The following is a 23,104-nucleotide window of genomic DNA, read 5'->3' as shown; positions in this document are numbered from 1 at the left end:
TCTTGGATAAGTCACATCACCCCTTATGCCTCAGTTTCCTTCACTGTAAAATTAGGTTGACACATACCTAACTCACAGGGTTCTAGTCTAAATTCATTAAGTGATTTGAAATCGCCAGACAAAAAGCATCATAGAAGAGCAAAGTATTAGTAATGAAACCTTACTTAGTATAGCACATTTCACCCAGAATTATCTCCTGTGTTGTGCAGACTGCGGACCCACTCTCTAGACTTGGGCATGCAAAGGTGGGATTTAGGTGCCTAGAAGGGGATACCAGTACCAATATACAAGAATGATAGTCCAAGTCTGAAACTTGGCCTCCCATGTTAATATATGAATGAAAATTTCAGGCCAAGTTTCCATCTTCCCAAGTTGATAAATACACATGCCTATGGCATTGTAAAGTGCTACCTACAGAATCGGCATGAGAGTGATTTGAGGTTAGAAGAAGATGGCCAAAAAATATTTGCTCCTACTAATTTCAGAAGATGAAAGACTTACTTGAAAGTACATGTCCCATTTTGGCATTACAGTCTGCATAACTAAAAGGTGGTTTTAAAATGTGGAGGTTATTTTTCACAAAGTCTTATTTTCAAAATAATCTCCTTCCTTCAAAAAGTTAGTTCTAGAGAAGTAACTGCTTCCAGTAACATTTTAGGCAGTCATCAGGCAGACACATTTGTTTTGGAAGTGTCATCTCAAGGGTGTCTAGTAAGAGACTGTATATTCGACTTTCAATTAACTTTATCTTGCAAACGGAGTGAGGAATTCAAGTTTTCCAACTTCATCTCACTCTACTCTATTCAGGCAATTGGGCCATATGTCTGGAGATCTCCTGAACAGCTCATTAAGTTGTCTGCTGAATATTTATTTAGAAAGTCTACTGCTATAAATGACTGCGGTTTCTTAAAAAAAAAAAAAAAAAAAAAAAAATTACTTTATTCAACATGTACTGAGCAAAACTGCCGTTCAAGTCTTACCCATCCATTATTTGATACAACCAGATACATTCCCTAAATCACACTCCCTGTAACTAGACTTCACTCGCTTAATTCCACTTGGCAACTCGCTGTGGAAAATTTCAATAAGAGTTTAATTAAAGACACAGAAGTTTTACATGCTACAGTGTCTCAGAAACTTACTTTAATCCACTATTTCCGCGTACACAATGAGCCAGAGGCTACATACGTTATATCCAATGGTTCCTGTAAAGCTCCCAAGAGTTGGTACCAGCTCAGAGAGTCAATTTTTATTTTCTTCATACTTTGCATATTAGATTTAAGCCAACTTCTCCTTAAAACATGTACAGAAACCGCAGCTTTCCACACACCCCAAAAGTCAGTCAAAGCCACTTAGAGGAAATACAAAATCCTACATCAGGCAAAGGTTTTTACTGAAGTATACATTTTGCCCCAAAATGTCATTTCCCATGTGTAGATTCACCGTAACAGGGCACTGTGCAGTTTGAGATTACTTCTCACAAGGGACCACACCACCACTCACAACACAAGGTTGTGCAACTCATTTTTTCTTCTATTTATATCTCATCCCAGTACATACCAATACAGCCACTGGTCCATTAAATTCACAGCAGATGGGTTCTACTACTGACCCAGATTTCGTTCTCCCATTATTCTGTGTGTTTCCATTGGCAACGGATTCAGTTAGTGAGATGAATGAAGCACACATGCTTTCAAAAAACATCTCCCAGACAAATCAAATTGAAGGCTGAAGAACTGATGGAGTTAGAAATTGTACCTGAACAGAATGAACCCCAGTGACTCAACTGCTGCCCGCCTCACATCATCGTTGACATCACTCACCTATTAAAGAGGAAACAAGATGTTAAGAGAATGGTTCAAGCCCCCCAACATTTCGCGTCAGCTCTCATGCATGTGATTTGATCTGGGATATAGGCCTGAGATTACAGAAATAGAAAAATTAACAGTTACATTCAGTGAGGTAACTGATCCTCGGCTGAAACAGACTCACAAAGAACTACCATTCCCACACTGTGACATGTTTTAAGTCCTATTTTTTTTGGGTCATAGACCTATTAGTCGCAAAGAGCTGATGGCCTCCATATTTTAGAGGCTACCCTGTTTCTGCTCAGCACAATGAATTATGATGAAGGTTATCTGGAGCAGATAAGCAACTCTTCGACCCAGCTAGCAAGTACTCTGGGGCTGCGTTCCACTTTTTAGCATAGAGTTGCTTTAAGCAATATTGGAGTTTCTTTATTCTCTTGCTAAACGTCTCTTAGCTTTTAATGTTTGTAAACCCTATGACTTCTAATCCTCGTGTTTCCATTAAGCAAAGAGAGGCCACTCATTCCCTTTACATCACTATTTTAGATGAGAATATTAACATTACCGCTACCGAGTTCTGTCAATGGACTGTGTATTTGCTGCCACCACCCCAGCTATCCCGTTACCTGCCCCAGACTCCGCAGAACTTACAGCAACATGCAGCAGACGTCTGATTGCCTTGTTGTTCCCTGAGCCACAGTAAGCCATAGCTACAGTGTACATTCCTGAACGACGGAGGATTGGATCCTGGAAGACACAGAGAGTGCTTCAATATTTATAATTCTACAGACACAGCTAGGAGTCAGAAGTTCAGTTTCCAAGTCTACTCAATTCCTGGGCTCTGAAGCTGCCAACAGGGGGGAAAACGGGCTATGGGCACCTGTCTACTAGGCATGGGACACGCCACAAAACAGCCATCAGGTGGGAATGTCATTTGGCACTAATGACCTAAAGGCAAAAAGTATCATGAGCTGTGAATCGTCCAACCTTTTCAGAATAACTTTACTGACCACTGCCACACATCACCCAACAGGTACATCGACACATTCAGTTATTTAGAAAAACTTTTCTGGTGAAAGCAGTCACCTTAACCAAAGCTGGAGATTTCAGAAGGGAGTAGGGGGAAATCTCTGAAACAGACAGTGACGGTATCAAAATGCAGACACGCTCACCTTATCTCTGCAGAGACTCTCTATGAGGGCATCTGCTTCCTCCATTCTCCCATACATCACCAGAGCAATGCCAACAGCCAGGCCCCGCAAGATCTTTTCATGCTGCGTTTCCTGTGCGTAGCCAACCATGTCCTCAATAGCCTGAGCATTTTTAGATCCCAGCATTACCAGACCCAATGCCAGACCAGCTGCTTCACCTGCACAGCAGCAAAAGAGAATCAGTAAAGAATGCAGAGCTCCCAAAATAGGCTAATATATCAATTCCGATGTAAACACAATACCCAGCGGCCCCTTATCCTACTGAGATACAGGCCAACACAGAGTTTCCAGACACTGTGCCCAGCAGACCTGCTGCTCAGCAGGGTGTTCACTCACTCACAAAAGCTACAGGAAAGACGCTTCTAAAGCAAAATTGCGAATGCATACCGATGATGTTTACACAGAGCCGCACTAGCAGAAGCCTCAAATAGACAGCAGTATAATAAAATCACTCCCTGGGAAATACTATAAAGCTACTTAAAAGGTAGAGTCCTTAAAATGAAGACGCTGCTGCATTAACAATCACTGTGAAAGTGTATTTGATTGTATGCCCATATCACGTTACTAGCCAGCCCATGAGCCTTGGGGTTAACGATATGGCCTCCCAGGTTCAACGTGTTTCTCATGCCTGTATGCATGCAGAGCATCTCATAAGCTCTTCTGTTAACCTAAGCCAATGCAGTAGTGGCCTTCATGAGCCCCTCCACTCAGCCTCTCTTAGCCAAAGAGATCTGGCAGGAGTGTGGGGTCAAAACAGGTTAAAAAAAGTGTAAGGGGAGAAGAGTTTCTTTGAGGCCCCATGACTGAAATAAAGGACTCCCTAAAAAGAAGCATCAGGTCCCTGAATCAGAGTCCCTGCAATTCTTAGGCTAATCTTCTTATGGCAGTGGCAGTCTCTTGCTAGGTGTCTGTACAATACCCAATACAATGAGGCCTGCAGGCATTACCTGCAACAAAATAAAAAGGCCTTGTAGGTCATGGAAAGGCCAGGACAGAGCTGCACAGTGGAAATAGTCTATATTACTAGCAAGGGCTCATGTTTTAGAAGCAGCATCTTTACCTGTCACTGCATCATCCTGGTAGAGGTTTGTTTTCAGCAAATCATACACATCCTGGCGTGCAGTCCCCATGGCAGCCAGACCCAGACCCAAGCTACCACCATGTCGGACAATCTACAAAAAAGCACAACCATTTTCCTTACTGCTCAATGTATTACAATGGGAAGGTGTCTACTTCGGCTGAAGAAGCCAGAGCTTTAAGCTGGAAACCATTATTGTATGGCCCTCCCCACAAAAACTCAAATGAACTGTTGCCCCTAGTTATGAATCCCAATTTTACTTTTCCAGCCAGCCCCAGCCAATCGTCTTCTCTGATCAAGAAAACAGCTGTGTTCCCAAAGCCAGCCCAGAGATCTGCCCAGTACGGGGTGCTACAGGCCCAGTACACCAGATTTTCTGAGGATTTATTTTTAGCACCTCTTCCCAAGGAATTATTTAAACAGGGCCACCATTGTACAGAGATATACCACGGGCAAAATGTGTTGCACCAATAGACCCTGACTGGAAATTTATACAGGTATTCATAAGGCCCTCATCACCTTGTATTCTCTGAAGGCACCAAGGAGCAATACAATATAAAATAAAGCCCAAAATGAGTGTGATCTTTCCAGCTAGACTGATTCACAGACCTAGTGGGAAACTTCGAGGGTATCTTCTAAGAACATAAGAATGGCCATACTGGGCAACACCAATGGTCCATCTAACCCAGTATCCTGTCTTCTGACAGTGGCCAATGCCAGATACTTCAAAGGGAATGAAAAGCACAGGGCAATTATCACATGATCCATCCTGTTGTCCAATCCCAGCAGCTGGCAGTCAGTCAGAGGTTTTGGGACACCCAGAGCATGGGGTTTGATCCCTGACCATCTTGGCTAATAGCCATTGTTGGACCTATTCGCCACAAACTAATATAATTCTTTTCTGAACCCAGTTATACTTTGGCCCTTCACTACATCATGTGGCAATGAGTTCCACAGGTTCACTGTATGTTTTGTGAAGAAGTACATCCTTTTGTTGGTTTTAAACTTGCCGCCTATTAATTTCATTGGGTGACCCCGGTTCTTGTATCATGTGAAGGGATAAATAACACTTTCTTATTCACTTTCTCTACACCAGTCATGATTTTATAGACCTCAATCATATCCCACCCCTTAGTCATCTCTTTTCCAAGCTGAACAGTCCCAGTCTTTTAATATCTCCTCATATGGAAATTGTTCCATACCCCTAATCATTTTTGTTGCCCTTCTCTGTACCTTTTCCAATTCTAGTACATTTTTTTGACATGGGGCGACCAGAGCTGCACACAGTATGCAAGACATGGGCGTACCATGAATTTATATAGTGGCATTATGATATTTTCTGTTTTATTCTCTATCCTAGGAGAGAAAGAGAGGAAGGGTTCTGGGCAAACATTAATTAGGAGGCTGTTCCAAACATAAGGGTCAGTGCTGAAGAAGCCAAGGAATGGTCAGGAGCGAATCCTTGCTGAAACTGTTTACACATAAGATAGTTTGCAGCACAGTCGCTTGAGCAATTTATTCCTTGCGTAGGTAATTGGAGCCAAAACCAGAGCATAATACAGTAAGTCTACCCTAAAACAAAGGAGGGATGGGTACAAAGTCATGCTGTAGATGACATTTATTTTGAAACAAGTATACAAGTCCATCCTAAAATCCCACTTGTATTCTAACAAGAAGGGTGTTAGGGTTATTTGCTGTAGCCACTGTCTTAGTCATGCCCTTCTCCTGTTATCAGGCTGTTTATGGTCATCAGTTGTTGTATCATAACTGTTTTAAAGTGTAAGCGCTCAAAGACCTGGTTTGTGTGAAGCACCTAGCACACTGTTGGGTACACGAGAACACAACTAGGTTCATTGTTAAATCTAGTACGCACATCATTGCTGGCATTCTTCAACTGGTTCAGCAGATAGTCAATGATGTCACCACCATGATTAGCATGAATCAGACCCAATGCATAGAGACCTCCGCCCTCCTGATAGGCCGAGCCCGGAGAGGTGTCTTTGGGTAAGTATGTTGCCATTAATTGTAGAGCTTCCTTCTCATGACCCTGCAAATTCATTGCCCAAAGGGGTTGGGGAAAGGGGCAAAACAAGAGGAGAAAGAAAACAGTGTTTAATTAGAAGACATTGTTACAATATTTTAAACACTCAATAGGAAACATTTGCTTTAGCCACCAATTTCCATGCTGTGATCTAACACAAACCCAACATGTTAAATCTTTTAATGCGGTGTTCTCTGCACTTCTGAACTACTTATTCACACAGAGGCATGTGACTACACTCCCATCACGATTGCTATCCAAAGCCAATGCAAACAAATTTGGACTAGGAACCATATTTGGCCTAATAATCAGGATGCTTTAATTCAAGGTTCTAGCCCCACAAAGCAATTACAATGGTTTCCCACTATTTCAGACTGGAAAATGCTTTCCCAGCATTGAATCGGCAAGGTCGGCCACCATCAATGCTCCTCTGGAACATATCACCATACGAAGCTCAGTAACATCATGAAGCCACAAAATAAAGTTATAAAACCACAGACATTTGGTAAATGGAAGCCACCATCCTCTGCAACTGATGCAAAGGAGGGGAGAAGAGTGGTCTCTCTGACTGCACAGTAGGAAAAAGAGCTCTCCCCCCATTTTAATTAAGTTGGACAAACATTTGTCTAGATCACAGCTTCACTGCACATATTTAAGGCTAGATGTGATCTAGCAGGGTTGGATTAGAGAATTAAATCCACTTCACAGGTTTAGTATTCACAGGTCCCTTCCATCCAAATAGTCCTTGTAAATACTTTAAATCCTCTGTTCATTCACTGTATTCTTCTTCTGTGCACTTAGATTTTGATAAGTCAGTTGAAGGTTCTTCCCTTTAAGCCATATTTCTCCACCACTTTTCTAACCATGATTACACTACATGCCCTTGTTTAGCACAGTGCACGTTCTGCTATATGCATGTGTACATTCAGAAAAAAAAGAACTGGCAATCAGCTGAGTCTTCGCACATCTCTCTGATTAAGAAGCTGCCATGTGTATTTGATGTTTCTTAAAAATTAGATGTCCTGTTTATGATATTTGGAGATGCTCGTTAAAAACATTCGGCCCCGTCCACAGCACAAGTTTTAACAGTGGTTTTGTAACCAGCTAGAGGCCAAATCACCTAAATTGGTTATAGTAACACTGTTCAATTGTGTCCACACAGCAACTGTTCCGCCATCAGAAACACGTTTGCATGTCCACGGGCTCCCTAGCTACGTTTGTACCAGTAAATCTGGGGAAAGTCTGGGCAGCTCTTCTATGGTGCGGTGCCTCCATAGGAATAAAGTGCCTGGAGAACATACACAAAAGGTGGCACTGGCAGCACACGGGACAATGCACTCCGGGATTTCCTAAGGTTCAACCAAACCAGTTACACTAACATGGTTACACCAACAGTGTCTGGATTGCACTGCAAATAAAAAAAGGACCAAACTGCTCACAGAAGGATGACCATGGGCCAGCCAAGGGCTCTGGTGTGGGTCTGGTACCATTAGCTGCTTTGGTTCCAACCAAGTTATAATGGGGCCATGCAAGGAGACAAACCACATTTACAGTCAGCCTGTCAGTGACTGGGTACAAACTTGGTTATGAGTTGGAGTGTGACCAGGACCGGGGTGCATAACCCAGAAACCCCACTCCATTCCATTCCAAAGAGACAAACAAACAGTCTCAGCATTGGCATGGCAAGAGTTTAGGCACACAGGAATGAAGGCAGCATTACCTTATGTATGACACCCAGGCTGGCAGTAGCAGTAAACTTAGCCCAATTCGTGGCTCTGGCCAGCCACTCCAAATTATCTCTGGAAGGAGGAAAGTCAGGGGTTAAATATAGTTTCTATAACACCCAACACCCACATTTCATCAGAAAAAAAACTGTTGTCAAAACCAGCACCGGTTGGAGATAAGCAGTGGAGCATGGAAGCAGCCCCTCCCCAGAGCAGCCCTGATTTCTGGCTGGTCCCAGCTCAGCTGCTGAACATTGGAAATCACTGTCCTGAACAGCAGCATTAAATGACGACACAGAACTACATAAATCTACTACTTCAACATATTCAAAGACCTGGCTGCAGGCTGAGCAATCCTTCCAGAGCTGGATATTGCTCACCACACAGTCCATCAACACTGTTCCCAGCTCAACTGCAGGGATTTGATCAGAGTGTCATTTTCTTTCTTCACCTCCTGCAGTGGGTTCCAGTCCCCACCTTTGACCTCCATGAGTGTCACTAGCTCACCAGTAAGCTAGCCTCTATTTACAGGAAAATAGGAACTGCCAGACTGGACTAAACTAGTGGTCCATCTAGAGCAGAACTCCATCTCTGACAGTGGCCAGACCCAGGTGCTTCAGAGGTGTAAGAACTCTACGAACAGGCTGATGTGGGATAATCTGACCCTCCCACTCGGACTCAACTTGATCTCCAATAGTCAGAGACTGGTTTAAGCCATAAAGCACAAGGTTTAATATCACTTTTAAAATGATAATTATGTACAGAATCTCTGGATAGTCTTGATATCCACGTAAATATCCAGTCCCTTTTTGAATATTGCTAAGTTCTTGGCCACAATGACTTCCTGTGGCAGTGAATTCCACGGTCTAATTACATGAAGTGGGAAAAGATATTTCCTTCTATTGGTTTTGAAGTTCCCACCTTTTAAATTAATTGAATGTCCCCTTGCTCTTGTGTTATGAGACAAGAGATCAGAAGCTCCCAATTTCCCTTCTTTAGACCATTCGTTATCTCATGCACTTTTATCACCTCTCTGCTTATCCGTCTCCTTTCTCAGGGAAAGGATTCTAACCTTTTCACACTCTTCATATGACAGCTTTTCCAAGCCCCTTAATCATTATCACCACTTTGCAGAACTAGAGGAGGATCAGCAATGTCTTTTCGGAGACGGGGTGAACGGTACTGCACATACTATTCTACCTCTCTGAATGCTAACTGGACTTATTTGCAATGTATTTACCTAAGGAACTGGTCACTGGTTGTCCCACAGTGCATAAAGGAGTTTGCTATAACTGTTGCTGTGTGGCATACAGAGTTCCGCACTGCATCCTGGAAGAGCAAAACAGACGAGTATCACCAAGAAGCAAGAAACAGACACTTCACAACTAAGACACATAGCTCTGCTCACTCTGGACTTGGTACTAGAAAATTAAGTCACAATTAGAGTTGTATTAACTAACTCCAACCTAAGCATGATCTGTTTCCTGATGGGGATGCATTGCTTGTTAATACACACCTATCTAATCTCAACCCAATTCTTCTAGTGCAGACAAGTCCTTTCTGTAAACTTCTGGAATGAAGCAACAGCACAAACTGAGAATAGAACCCTCTTAAATAGCCAGGCACTCCAGGAACCTATTGCTACACAGTAAGTGCTGCTGACAGCAATTTCAAGCCCTTCCTAGAAGGCTACGCCGAATCACTACTCCAAAAGCGTTTTATGCATTTCCAGTGCATTTAAAAATGGAACCTCCCAACAGCCATGTACTTGCTTAAAACAATGGTGTCACACCACCTCTTGCTGAGGACAGAAGTTACATTTCAGATTCAAATAATCTCTCTGTTATTTACAACAATCACTTGTCTTAAAAGGACAGAAGGGACAAAGTTTGCCATGAGCCCAAGGGCTGCACCTACTTTGCACATAAATTTTAACACACATTCTCTCTCTCTCTCTCTCTCTCTCTATTAGGATCTTCCCTAGTGAAACAGAAATTACGCGAGTTCCCCAACACATTCAGTTTATCCCCTGCATTAAAATACTGCAATTGAGCAGCTTTATCTTCAACCCACAGATACAGCGAAAGGTGCCCACAAGCCACACCTCAGGATTCCCTGGGCCACACTCCAGGGGCTGATGGCTTTGGGACAGATAGTGGGAACAAGCAGCCTTCCCTCAGCCTTGGAGTTTCAAGTTTTAAAATCAGTCTGGTCTGACCAATACACTAAACTAGATCCTTGGAAAGAGGGAGACAGAATAAACAGAGTCCTCCAAGAGACATACAGGCCTTGCTGAAGCCTACTGCGTCAAGGAGACTACAGTCAGTATTGAAACACAGTCACCAGAAAATCTGTGATGATTCCAGAAAGAAAGACAATCCAAGGTCTCTTACCTTTGTGTTTTTGAGAATCATCAAGTCTGTATTGTTGTTTCGTATTAAAAACTGCAGATGTAACTCAATAGCCATTTCACCACTTAAAATTTTAATCATTTTTGAAATCTGGTCCTTAGGCTCTGGGTTCTTCACACACAAATAACAAAAAAAACAAAAAAAAACAGATCAGAATCCCTGCATTCCCCCAGGATCAAGCTCTGTTAAAACACTGGCCCACGAGAGAGCTAATAGATAGGCATATTTAACAGTACATGCCCCATCACGTGCTTCAGAGACCAGCACCTCTTGGAAGAGAAAAGAGCATTAATTCTTCCCTCAGTGCATACAACCCAGCTCCCAGGAACATTAATGGGAGTGCCTCTATGTACGGGAGTAGGGGACAGACCCCCTAAGATTAAATGCAGCCACTGAACTGAATGGAAGGTATTGTGAGGAGACCTGTACCAAATGCCAAAAAGGCTCAACATGCTGCTTTGTTTGGTCTCTTATACCTTCAACAGATGAGGAGAAAAGAATCTCCCCCAAGAGCAGTCACCTACATTCCCATTGTGCTTATATTTCCTTGGAGATTATACTGGGGAAGGACTCAAAGCAGCAATCCTTTGGGCGTCACAGGCTGTGCCTCATGATGTGGCTAGAATTTCTTGGGAAATCAGAACACACCTTAATTCAATGCGGAAGGTTAATGGAAGCGGATGTGCTCAAGCCACCCTGCTCCGATTTACAATGGCTGGGGAGGGAGAACCCAGTGTTATGACTTGTGGAACCATCTACCATTCACTGCTGTATTTCCACTGCCTGCTCGTTTCCAGTGCTCTGCCAGAATAACTCGTCCCCACAGCCCTAGATAACTTCTGCAGAGTAAGTCTCTGCTTGGCGCTCTTTCGCAGAGGGTGGAAAGTACATCAGGTCTCTTTGTAGTCGCTTTATGTTAAAGAGACCCACTGAGTACAGCTAGTTTAGCCCTTCAACTAATCCCCTCAATTATTTCTTTTCTGATCTGGGGCAGATTAAACTCAGGAATGCTTCAGGCCACAAAGATTGCTTATGCATGCTTGCCCCTTGCCACAACCAATGGTGTTCATGTAACAGAAACTAATTCAAGACATGCTGCCCCCAGAGTACTCTGCTCACAGGCTCTTGACGAAGCAAGGACTTCCACCCTGTTTCCTTGCCTAGTTTCAGCAAATATCTCTACTTACATTTGAATGAAAAGAATGTCTCCCTTTCAGCTACCTACAGGAAAATCTCAACGATTCCCATGACTAGTTCACATGTGTGCATTACCTTTGGGTAGCATTTTATTTATTTCCTTTCACCAGCCCCAGAAAATACATGGCCAGGCTGCTACATCTGCTGCTAAGGGTGTATGTATATTTACTTCTAACATACTTGAGAGAGCAAGTGATACACAACAGAAATCTAATGAGCCAGCCAAGTAGCGCAGCAATAGCACCATGTGCACTATTCCCAAGCAGGGAGCAGAACTCAAGCACCAAGCTCTATCTGTCACTGTGGGCTGTAAGCACTGCAGAGCAAAGGGTACAGCCCCCAGGGAACGGGAGCTCCTGGTATTACTCTAGCAACTCCTTCTGGCATTCCAGAAGCAACGTCCATGCTCTCCCAGGCAAGAAAATTGTTACTGAATGGCTTGTGGGGAGGGGGCCAATTCACCGGCCAGTGCATCAGAACGAAGTGCCCAACAGCAGCAGAATGTCAGCGCTTTTCTTTGGGGAGGAGTTAATTTCCTCAATACTGATAAAGTCCAAATCAAACAGATAAACCAGGTCCTTCTACCTGGCCCCTTCTCCTGACCCAGAGTCTCCTGCAGAAGCCTACATGCTCCCTACAGTTCTCTCTCTCTCAGCTGCTTGCTGGCCTTTTATCTGCAGACCATTACCTGACCCCTAGCCTCAAACCTATCACTTAGGAGGAAGCTAATTTAGTCACAGACAAGGGTACGCCCAATTCCCTTAGAGGCTCATCCCACCTTGTGACAGGGAAGAAGAAGAAGGGTTCTAAGCAAAACGTGTATGGACAGCTGAACACAGCACATTTCATTTCATAGAGTGGCACTCACAGATTCTGCAGACTTCGCAGCACAAGTGCTACTTGGCTTCTCTTCTGTTTCCATAGTGTCACTGAAATTAAACACACAAAAAACAACCCAGTTCACATCTCATGACTGCCAAATGCTCTGGCAGCAGCTGAATGTTGCGCCCTGACACAGGAGACTGAGGTGTGAAGGTGAGCTCTGGGGATAAGAGACCTTTGGCACGGCACAGGGCTGACACACACAGCAGCCCCCTCTGCAATCTGAGTCAGAATCCTGGCCCCCACGCTGACTGGAAAGTGCAGCAACTAGAGAGGCTTGTATGGACAGGGAGACGCGAGGGAAGACCACTGGTGGAAACGTGTTTGGGAGTGAGACATAGCAAGGGAACTACCTCCAGACTCAGAAGCCTAGGGGCCACTACTGTCAGTAAGGATGGACGTAGTGATGAATGGGAAAGAAATCCAAGTCATTAAGCTGGCACTGACACAAGGCCCTGACAGACTTGTGGAGTGGAGGGAAATGTTCCATTTATCACTACAGCCCAATATACTGTAGAGACTCCCTCTGCCTGACATTTTAAAATAAACTCAGGCAGTTTTCCAGTCTCTCCTGGGGAGTGCCATGCCAGCCAGAACACTTCAGGCATCATCCATCTCTCTCACTGACACGACTGGATGGGCATTACAAGCAAGTTGGAAGGGATAATTATTTCATATCTCTTCCAAGCAACAGCACCTCCAGAAACATAAAGCTCTGCCAAAGCTGGGGAGAGGAATCTGTCCAGGTCTCTCTCAATGAACAAAAATTGAATTTCCAGTGCTCAAGGGAGAGGGCTGCTGCCTGCTGACCCCTACAATGCAATCAATCTTCAGAGGCAGCGCTCAAATAGGACTAACCGAGGTCAGACGTTGCACAGGCTGATTTATAAATTGCTTTGTGGGTACATATTCCCTCTTACTGTGGGACATCACAACAGGGGGACATCTACCTCAGGGGTGGGCAAACTATGGCCCACGGGCCAGATCCAGCCAGTCAGGGCTTTCGATCCGGCCCACAGGACTGCCACCCCCATGGCGCCGTGGGCCCCGTGCTGCTCTCAGAAGCGGCCAGCACCATGTCCCTGCAGCCCCTGGGGGAGGGGAGGCAGAGGGCTCTTCGCGCTGCCCTCACCTGTGGGTACCTCCCCCCGCAGCTCCCGTTGGCTGGGAACAGGAAACTGTGGCCAATGGGAGCTTCAGGGGAGGCAACCACAGGCGAGGGCAGCGCGAAGAACCCTCTGCCTCCCCTCCCCCAGGGGCTGCAGGGATGTGGTGCCGGCTGCTTCTGGGAGCAGTGCAGGGCCAGGGCAGGCAGGGAGCCTGCCCTGGCCCCGGTGCACGCCACTGCCACCCTGGAGCCACTCCAGGAAAGCAGCACTGGGCCAGAGCCTGCACCCCTCCTGTACCCTGTACCCTAACCCCCTGCCACACCCTGCACCCCAACCCCCCGCCTTGAGCCCCCTCCTGCACCCCAACTCCCTGCCCTGAGCCCCCGCCGCACCCTGCCTGCACCCCAACCCCCTGCTGCACCCTGTACCCCAACCCCCAGCCCTGAGCCCCCAGCTGCACCCCAACCCTCTGCACTAAGCCTCCTCCCTGCACCCCTGCCCTGAGCCCCTTCCTGTACACCACACCCCCTCCCGCACCCCAACCCCCTGCCCCAGCCCTACATTCATGGCCCTGCATGCAATTTCCTCACCCAGATGTGGCCCTCTGGCCAAAAAGTTTGCCCACCCCGACCTACCTGCTACATACGCACTCTTGACTGAAGAAACAAAGGTGTTTGGAACCAGTTTCCTACCTTTCCATAGGCCCTTGTGTTTTGGTAGGCTTGGTCTGGACTACAGTCCCCATTAAATGCTATTTAATTAGATTTGGGTGCTTGTCTGGCAGCTCCAGAGGCTAAAGAACAGGCACAGCAAGAACAGCAGTGCTACAAGCTTCCTCCACAAGGCTGTATCCACATGCCTCCATCTTAACCTAGAGAGGGCCACCTCTAGGAAAGAGAGGGTAGTTGAGTCGTCATGCCATGCGGACTACTTGTGAGAGACCAAAGAGGAGATGAAATGAAGCGACCAATTAGCACCAATTGTGGGGGTGTCTTGTGTAATGTGGGTATCTGGCCACTAAGATCTTGTGATACAGATTGCTGAAAAGTCCCCAGATGGTCATAATCTTCTGGTAACAAAGTTCTAGGCTGGATTTGAACTAGTGAGCTTTGTCGAAGAGGTGAAAGGCTTTGTATCATATCAGTAATAATAAGGCCCTTCATTTCTGGTTTTTACTGAAAATTTCCCAGGTTTTACAAAAGTTATTATTCAGTTTTGACCAATTTTCACCCAAACTGTAGACTACTGAAGTATCTGAAAATACTGATTATGCTAAGAAAATCCAATATAGCACTAGGTAAGATGTGTTTATGTCAATAAACTATTAGTCTAAATGTAATTAAATTCTCTCTGTTTAAGTATCTCTGGACTCCAATAGGTTCAGGTACCATCTAGTAGCGCTACATATTATACAACTAAATACAGTGAAATAATGAAATAAACTACCCCAGCATTAAACTGCTTTTACTTTCAATACTCTTGCTTTCCTCTGTTGCTTTTTTCTGTTCTTCCGTCCCCCAGTATTAACCCCGATATTTACCCAGAAAACTGGGTCATTCATTTGTTTTTAGCAATTTTCACCTTTTAAAAATGTTGTAATAAATGCCACTAAATTCCCAGGAAATTGTAAACAAAAGAAAAACTGAAAACGAAGGGACTTACATATTACCAGTCACTGGGCCATACATCCCGCTAAGTCTAAGAATATTGATGCATGCTTTTCCAATGTTTCTGCATAAATTAATTTACCCACCAAAAAAAAAAAAAAATACAACAATTGTATTCTAACTGAACATGACAATTATATTTCTACTCAAGCCAACATCCCCACCTGTCTTTCTCAGATCCAGGGACAGTCCCAGTGTTGGTTGATCCAGGCACAGAGGCAATAGGAGTTCCAACAGTGTGGAGATTCTGGATCACAGAAGACAAAAACTGCTGGCTGGCACTTTCATACAGATCAAAGCAGATCTGATAAGCCATGAGAAGGTTGTCTTCTTTCACCAGCTTTTCCAAGATGTCACTTACAGCCTGGGGGTCATCCAGGAAAATCAGGCACTGGGGGAAAAAAAAAAAAAAAAGATAAATCCACCAGGCAGAAAACACTGCAAGATGAAAGAACAGGCATCAATTCCCCATACTAATTTCTGTACTGTTTCCCCGGGACAGAAGTCTCTCCCACCCATGGCAGATACTAATAATCTTACAATAGTTCTTGTAAGTACACTTAATATTTTCCTTAGTCTCATTTTAAACACAATTACTGTCAGAGAAGCTTCTTAAGAATTATTTTTTCCTATGTATAACAGCATCTTCTGAAGCTGTATGGGCATAACCTACAGTCCATCCACTTCATTACTTGAAATGATGGTGTAATCTCATACTAATACTAGAACAAGATTGAAAGGTTTTACTAAATGAATGTGTGCCATTTTGCTAAAATACTTAAGATAAAATAGAACAGGGTGTGATGCTCTTAAAGTCCCACTCTCAAGGCAAGCTGCGATGGCACAAGACCTAAGCACCCGGCTGTGTAAAGGTGATCATGAAATGGCTTTCTGAAAACAAAAAGTTGTATTTATTTCCTGGAGAAAAGAAAGGAAGTTATTAAATTTTCGTAAGGTTCCAAGCTGTGTGATGACAGTCTGATCCCCCACAATGATGCATGGAACCTTTAGTCATAATTCACAGAGCGTAGGCAGAGAAGGGACCATTGTATCACCTAGTCTGACCTCTGGTATAACATGGGCCAGAGAATTTCATCCAGATACAATTTACTGGGGTCAATACAGGGGTGTCTAACTAAACCACAACTTCCAGAAAGACCTCCAGTCTTGATTTGAAGACATCAAGAGATGGAGAATCCACCATGTCCCCTGGTGCTCCAATGGTTAATCACCCTCACGGTTAAAAATTTGTGCCTTATTCCTATTTTGAATTTGTCTGGCTCCATCTTAAAGCCCCTGGCTCTTGTTCTGCCTTTGTCTGCTAGATTAAAGAGCCCTTTAGTACCCGGTATTTTCTCTCCTTGGAGGTATTTGTACACTGTAAATCAAGTCACCTCTCAGTCTTCTTTCTGTTAAGCTAAACAGACTGAGAGCTATGTCTCTCACTGGAAGGTATTCTCTCCAGTGCTCAAATCATTTGAGGCTCTTTTCTGAACCCTCTCTAAGTTTTCAACATCCTTTTAAAAATGCTGGCACCAGAACTTGATGCATTTTTCCAGTATCGGTCTCACTAATGCCCTATACAAAAATAAAAATCACCTTCCCACTCCTACTCACTACTCCCCCGTTTATACAGCCAAGGATCACATCATCCCTTTTTGCCAAGCATCACACTGGGAACTCATGTTCAGATGCTTTTCCACTATGAGCCCTACACCCTTTTCAGAGTCACTGCTTTCCAAGACACAGTCCTCTGTTCAGTACGTATGGACTTCTTGTTCCTAAATGCACAAACTTTAATTTGGCTGTATTAAAAAGTATTTTGCTTGAAGAGGACCAGTGAATCAAGCAATCCAAATGGCTCTGTATGACAACTCTGTCATTATTATTTACTATTCCACCAGTCTATCATCCACGAATTTTAATCCGCAGTAATTTTATATTTACTTCCAGATCATTGACAAAAATGTTCTAGCTCCTCTAGTTGTTTTAGAGCAAGCTTTGTTTCAAAAGAATGAGCATGACCAAGTATGAAATATCAGAGTCCACTTTTAATATTGACCTCCATTCAATCCATATTTAGCACCCCCCTAAGCAACTGAATTTCATTTGTTTAACTAAATACAATCAAAGCCCATGTGCGAATTGAGTTAGATACACCTAGAAGACAGTAATTTTTATTAAGCAAAGTGTTTATGAAAAGCAGAGGAACACAACATTACCTGGCACACATTGATGAAGTCTGGTTTCTCCAGGTTCATGTAGATTTTAACCAGAACTCGCAGCACTTTATTACGGAACTGCTTATTCTGCATCAGAGACATGCAGAGCTTTAAGCTGTAGGCTAGCATTCCAGGAACATCATTCTGAAATTGATGGAAAAGACACAGTCCAGATGATGTTGTTACAAAACAAGGTTAAGGAATAAAACCATTTACACGTAATTTCTTTTATGTTGACAGAAAAATACACACAACTTGACATCTGGTCTCTTATTTTTCTCTTTCATAGAAACTCAAACACCACATGCATACAAATGTGACCCAAACAGAAGACCATTTATAACCAAAACAAGCATACTCCACTACCAAGAAACAATACTCATGGAAAGACACAAATTCACTCCAAATTAAAACCTCAAACATAATCACAAATGTCCCTTGAGAGCTCAATACTTAAATATTCTATCCCACACACTTTTCCCTAACCTTCAGGTACTCATCCCAGGGAAATGCAGGTGTTCAACATAGAAATGTTAGCCAAATGGACCATCCAGCCAAAGAATTCCACTTATACACATACTTCATACAGGAGATTGAGAAGAGAAAAGTCTATTCAGCTCTGAACAGAGCATCTGAGCTAAGCTATAGCAGAAACAGAAGGGGTTCAGACATGAACAAAGTTATTAGATGTGTAGAAAAACTTCCATGAGAGGACTGAAAAGATCAGGACCATTTAGCTTAAGAGATGGAGATTAATAAGATGGGACATGACTGAGAGGTATACAGAACAACAAATGGAATAGAGAAGGTAATTTGGGCACTCCTAGATACCCTCTCTCTTATTTCAAAAACTAGGGTACATTCCCTGAAATGGAAAGACTACAAATTTAAAGCAGATAAAAGGAAATACTTTTTTTGAATAATGCATAATCAACCTATGCGTCCAACTCCTGCATGACAACACAGAGTTCAAGAGCTTAGCAAGATTCAAAAAAGGATGAGCCATGTTTGTGGATAATCAGAACCTCCACGGTTATATTAGGTTGTACTTAGTTTTTAACAAAGAGAGGCTCTCGCACTTCCTGGTGAACAACTTTTTTGGGAAGAGATGGTTTAATTATTGCCAACACTTCATTCCTCAGATTTGTTCACGAAAAAAGTTTCATAAATTATTTTTGAAATTAAAACATCACTAGAACTGAAACTTATCTGCCTGATGCTTACCCACCACAGCGCACTAAGTGCCACTTTAAATATTAAAAAGGGGCAACAGATAAAATAGACAAAACACGACAAGGTAAAAATCTCATCATTCAAGTTGAATCACCAAACATTTCCCAGTGAGCTTCACTGGTATTTTGCCCCAACAAAATCTGTAGCTTTACAGTCACTTGAACTTCCCATTTCTTGATCCAAACTCTGAAGGGGAAAGTTAAACCCTACATGTGAATCCTCCACCTACCGATTCCAGTATGGTTTTCTCAAAGACATCCAGCCTACGCGTCTCCAGCGCAATACCAATGGCCTGTTTGTACTTGTGATCATCCAAACATCGCTGGAACATCTTGTTAACAATCCCTTCCAGCCTTTCGTCGACAGGTTTCTTCTCCACTTCGGCCAGCTCTGCATTCTCCACACACTGCTTGGTGTAGTGGTCAATACATTTTGCTGAGATGGAACATAAAGAACAATCACCATCAGCTGCCTGGACACACACAGCTTCAAATGTAGTACAAGACAGTTGAAAATCTGACTGCTAGAGTTTGGGGAGAAAAATAAGCACCCTCCAAGAAGATGTGTGTCTATACATACAAGAATTTAACATCACCTTTGTCTTGTCTAAATCCATTAAATTACATTTACTTGACCCACTACATGACCACAATGTAGGGTTAAATTATCAAGTCATTTACACCCCACTACCAACCTACTTAATGGTTCCCTTAGTTACACAAGGGAACACATGGAAATCACTTGGGTGGTCCACAGTTTTGTTAAGTGGGGGAACACTTATATGCCCCAAAGTCTTGACTTCAGTGCTGAAGGCACATACATGGTTTACAAGACTGTTTCAAACAACAGGAGATTCTGGATGAGGGTATAACAGCAGAAGACTTCCCAGATGCACAATATTTATTTATATTATCTCAGCACCTACGTAAGCTGGTTCTTCAGTCTAGACACAATTATAAACAGAGAAAGTCAAGAAATACTAGGCTGGAAAAAGCAGCTGCAATATCTGTTCAGCAAATTCTAAGCAGAGATCAGGGAATTTGGAGGACAGCAGCAAAGGCAAGTGGGATCTCAAGTTATAGTAGTTTTACCAACTAGAGCAGGGGTAGGCAACCGGCGGCACGTGAGCTGATTTTTAGTGGCACTCACACTGCCCGGGTCCTGGCCACCAGTCTGGGGGGCTCTGTATTTTAATTTAATTTTAAATGAAGCTTCTTAAACATTTTGAAACCTTATTTACTTTACATACAACAATAGTTTAGTTATATATTATAGACTTATAGAAAGAGACCTTCTAAAAACGTTAAAATGTATTACTGGCACGCGAAACCTTAAATTAGAGTGAATAAATGAAGACTTGGCACACCACTTCTGAAAGGTTGCCGACCCCTGAACTAGAGGGCTTTCCATTTAGAGCCACTGTCAATTACCAATGATAGTCTCCACGTATTCTGAATTGTCATTGACATTGAAGAGATCGCCTGCTCCCAAGGCATAGTTCAGAGACTCCTCAAAGGCTCCCAGGTGATAAAACACTTTGGAAGCCACCAAGGCAGCAAACTGGCGACTCCGGAAGCCCTCATCTTCATAGAGAACTTCGCTGAAAAGGTCAGAGAAAAGACAATCAGTTGAGCATGCAAAGCTCCCCCCAAAGGCATAGGCCAACTGAAATTTTCAACCTCACCAGCATCTTTGGAAGGATAGAGTCTCAAACCAAAGCCAGCTAAAATGAACACTTTTTGGAAACTGGGGAGATAACTGCTACGTTAACCGGGATCAAGCAGCCAGAGGAAAGGCAGATACACTATATTCCATGTTTTGTGTGAGCACCCACCCTTCCAGGAATAAATTATTTCTTCTCTTACATTTTATCCACTGACTCAGAGATTTCTGCCCAGAAGTCATTGACAACAGCATTCAGTTTGTGAAGAGCGAACTCCTATGGAAAGTAATAGAAGTTTCATTGTTAAAGAGCAGTATTCATTCTATTTTTCTCCTTATGATTGCATCCTACAGTAAGATCTCAAAGCCACCAACACCACTGCTTACAGAGCAATCTACATCCTCACACTGCTTTCCAAACGTAATTTATTCTCATGACTCCCCAGGGGGAAATGTAGGGTTCTTTATCCCCATTTTATAGGTGGGGATATGGAACCCTGATCTTGCTTCATCTCAACTTCACTGGGAACAGCACTGAGCCAAACTGACTTATTTACCAAGATCCCTTAAAATGCTTGGAGTCTCCAGAACTGACTCTCAGCTGTCTTTGTCCCTGTTTTCTTGCAGGTTGGCTAAAGCAGCCTATTCTGAAAAACACATATCCCGCAAGGAATACAGACCACCCTGATTACAACCTGTGGGCAAGATGATGCCATCAACCTGCCAACTACCTCTGTTCTGCTGATTTGGGTTGTTTGTTGGGTTCCGATGGCCTCTGTTGCCTTTTTAGTCTATATGTATATTTTATTAACTGTAAGGTCTCCATGGTTATTTTCTTCTCCCTCCACTAGGGTTACTAAACATTTTTAGAAGACGATATGGAGATATTAGATTATTTTGGTTTCTCCCACTCCCAAATTATGTTAGAGACTTGTGAGAAGAGATTAACTCTGACTCAAACAGTAAAATACAGAGTAAAAGAACATCCACAGTGCAACCCCTGGGCCATATGCACCCTAGAAACTAAAGAGTCTCCAGAAACTAGAGTTCCCAGCATGACCCATGTTGGATCCTGCAGTCATCCTGGGCATTAAAAGAAAAGACTGGTTGCAGTTAGCTGCATTTCACATGGATTGCCTGTGCATCTCAGGCTCCTGGCAACGAGTCCTTTTGACTGGATGCAGCTTGAATGCTACCTGTCCTTTTCTAACTATTATGGTTGCTAGAATCTGCCTATTTCTATTGTTAAAAAAAAATGGTACAAAGTTTCAACTTGTGGTTTGTTGCTCTCAGGTCTAATCAGGATTTTCAAGCTTACCTTGAGCTGTGGCTCTTCTTCATCCAGAAGAGAAATAATTCCAGCTGCAAAACAAGAAGCTTGTCATCCGGGATGAACTTTTATGCATTGCAATGGAAAATGTCACTTAGTCACAAAACAATATGGTGAAAAGAAAAAGCCTGGTTCTAGTTTATGGTTTTAGTTATTAGGTAAAGACTTAAAGACTGACTGCAAACGTATAGCAAATCTATCCTTTAAAACAGCATATACGTTTGTATAACCCTCTTGGTCAAAATATTAAATCGCTATGACACTTGAAAATGTATCTTTTATCACGGATGTATGCACTATTCAGCCTGCCCATGCCCTTCCTGGAGGGGAGAACAGGTAGGGGAATGAATCTTATACAATCCTACTCCACATATAGGATTCTTGTAAATTTCAATACCTTATTGATTTACCAGAAATAGCAGACAGGAAGCAAGCCTATGCTATCTCCCTCCAACACACACCATTTTTTTATTCTTAAAATGACCCGTTCAAAACATGATCCCAATTGATTCTCCCCCATCAGAAATGGGATTTAGACCTAGAACTGAGCTTTTAACTATCAGGGACATGAAATCATGGTTGCAGACTAGAAAAAATAACCATTAATTTTTCCCCTGAACTTTTTTTCTCTTTCCTGAGAAGTGTTCAGGCAATAAATACCTCAATAGCAAAAAAATACATGTTTTCCTTTTTTGCTGGCTTTGCCCAGGTCTCCCACATTCTAGAATCTTTACATTGGCTTCCCTTCTTCCATATATTCAAACTTCTTGTTGACATCAAAGCTCCCCCTAACTCTGCACTTGCCTCTCTCTCTGCCTTCCTCTCCTCCTGTACTTCCTGATGAGCCCTATACTCTGCTAATTGCTAACCTCACCCTTCATCTCTTTCACCCACTCCAGACTTCAGCTCTTTAATCACGCCTCTTCCATAGATCTGAAACAGGCTCCCAGTCACCACACACCAAGCACACTGCTCACCACCCTCACTGCTTTCAAGAAAGCTATAAAAACTCATCGATTCAGTTTTCAGCTATAACATCCAAACACCCGTGTTTATTCTGGACAATAGCCTCGTGTCTCTACACTGTAACCTCCCTGGGACAGTGATCTGTTACTGGTTTGGCACAGTCACTTGCATACAGTGGACAATGATCGTACTATATAATTTAAAATAAATAGATTTCAATAACTGTTGCTATAAGGCTAAGCCAGAAACCACATTGTTATTCTACAGGATCTTACCAACAGTATTGGTAAAGGATAGCTCAGTGGTTTGAGCATTGGCCTGCTAAACCCAGGGTTGTGAGTTCAATCCTTGAGGAGGCCACTTAGGGATCTGGGGCAAAAATTGGTCCTTCTAGTGAAGGCAGGGGGCTGGACTCAATGACGTTTCAAGGTCCCTTCCAGTTCTAGGAGATTGGTATATCTCCTTTTATTACCTTATTATTATTCTTACTGTGCCAAGCCCCATTCAGATGCAAAGCATAAGTGCCCTATTCATTTCAGTGACACTGCAAAGGCTGAGCAGCA

The 23,104-nt window shown here is 43.1% G+C and overlaps 1 protein-coding gene across 2 annotated transcripts in view; it reads right to left on the bottom strand.

Moving 5' to 3' along the window:
• Nucleotides 1-23,104, bottom strand: part of PSMD1 (proteasome 26S subunit, non-ATPase 1) — a 123,326-nt gene that overhangs the window by 98,232 nt on the left and 1,990 nt on the right. For both annotated transcript variants that reach the window (XM_039488381.1, XM_039488380.1), the window contains exons 2-16: nt 21,564-21,607; nt 20,449-20,522; nt 20,014-20,183; nt 18,813-19,018; nt 17,351-17,494; nt 15,293-15,519; nt 12,339-12,399; nt 10,256-10,384; nt 9,103-9,191; nt 7,859-7,937; nt 5,971-6,144; nt 4,080-4,191; nt 2,981-3,177; nt 2,460-2,555; nt 1,759-1,823 (exon numbers count right to left, since the gene is read on the bottom strand). In XM_039488381.1, coding sequence (XP_039344315.1) covers nt 1,759-1,823; nt 2,460-2,555; nt 2,981-3,177; nt 4,080-4,191; nt 5,971-6,144; nt 7,859-7,937; nt 9,103-9,191; nt 10,256-10,384; nt 12,339-12,399; nt 15,293-15,519; nt 17,351-17,494; nt 18,813-19,018; nt 20,014-20,183; nt 20,449-20,522; nt 21,564-21,607 — 1,867 coding nt within the window. The remainder of the gene's footprint in view (nt 1-1,758; nt 1,824-2,459; nt 2,556-2,980; nt 3,178-4,079; nt 4,192-5,970; nt 6,145-7,858; nt 7,938-9,102; nt 9,192-10,255; nt 10,385-12,338; nt 12,400-15,292; nt 15,520-17,350; nt 17,495-18,812; nt 19,019-20,013; nt 20,184-20,448; nt 20,523-21,563; nt 21,608-23,104) is intronic.

This window comes from Mauremys reevesii, linkage group 9 (genome assembly GCF_016161935.1).
Source record: "Mauremys reevesii isolate NIE-2019 linkage group 9, ASM1616193v1, whole genome shotgun sequence".
Lineage (NCBI taxonomy): Eukaryota > Metazoa > Chordata > Testudines > Geoemydidae > Mauremys > Mauremys reevesii.
Note: the sequence above shows the minus strand (reverse complement) of the source record. Positions and strands in the feature narration are given on the sequence as shown.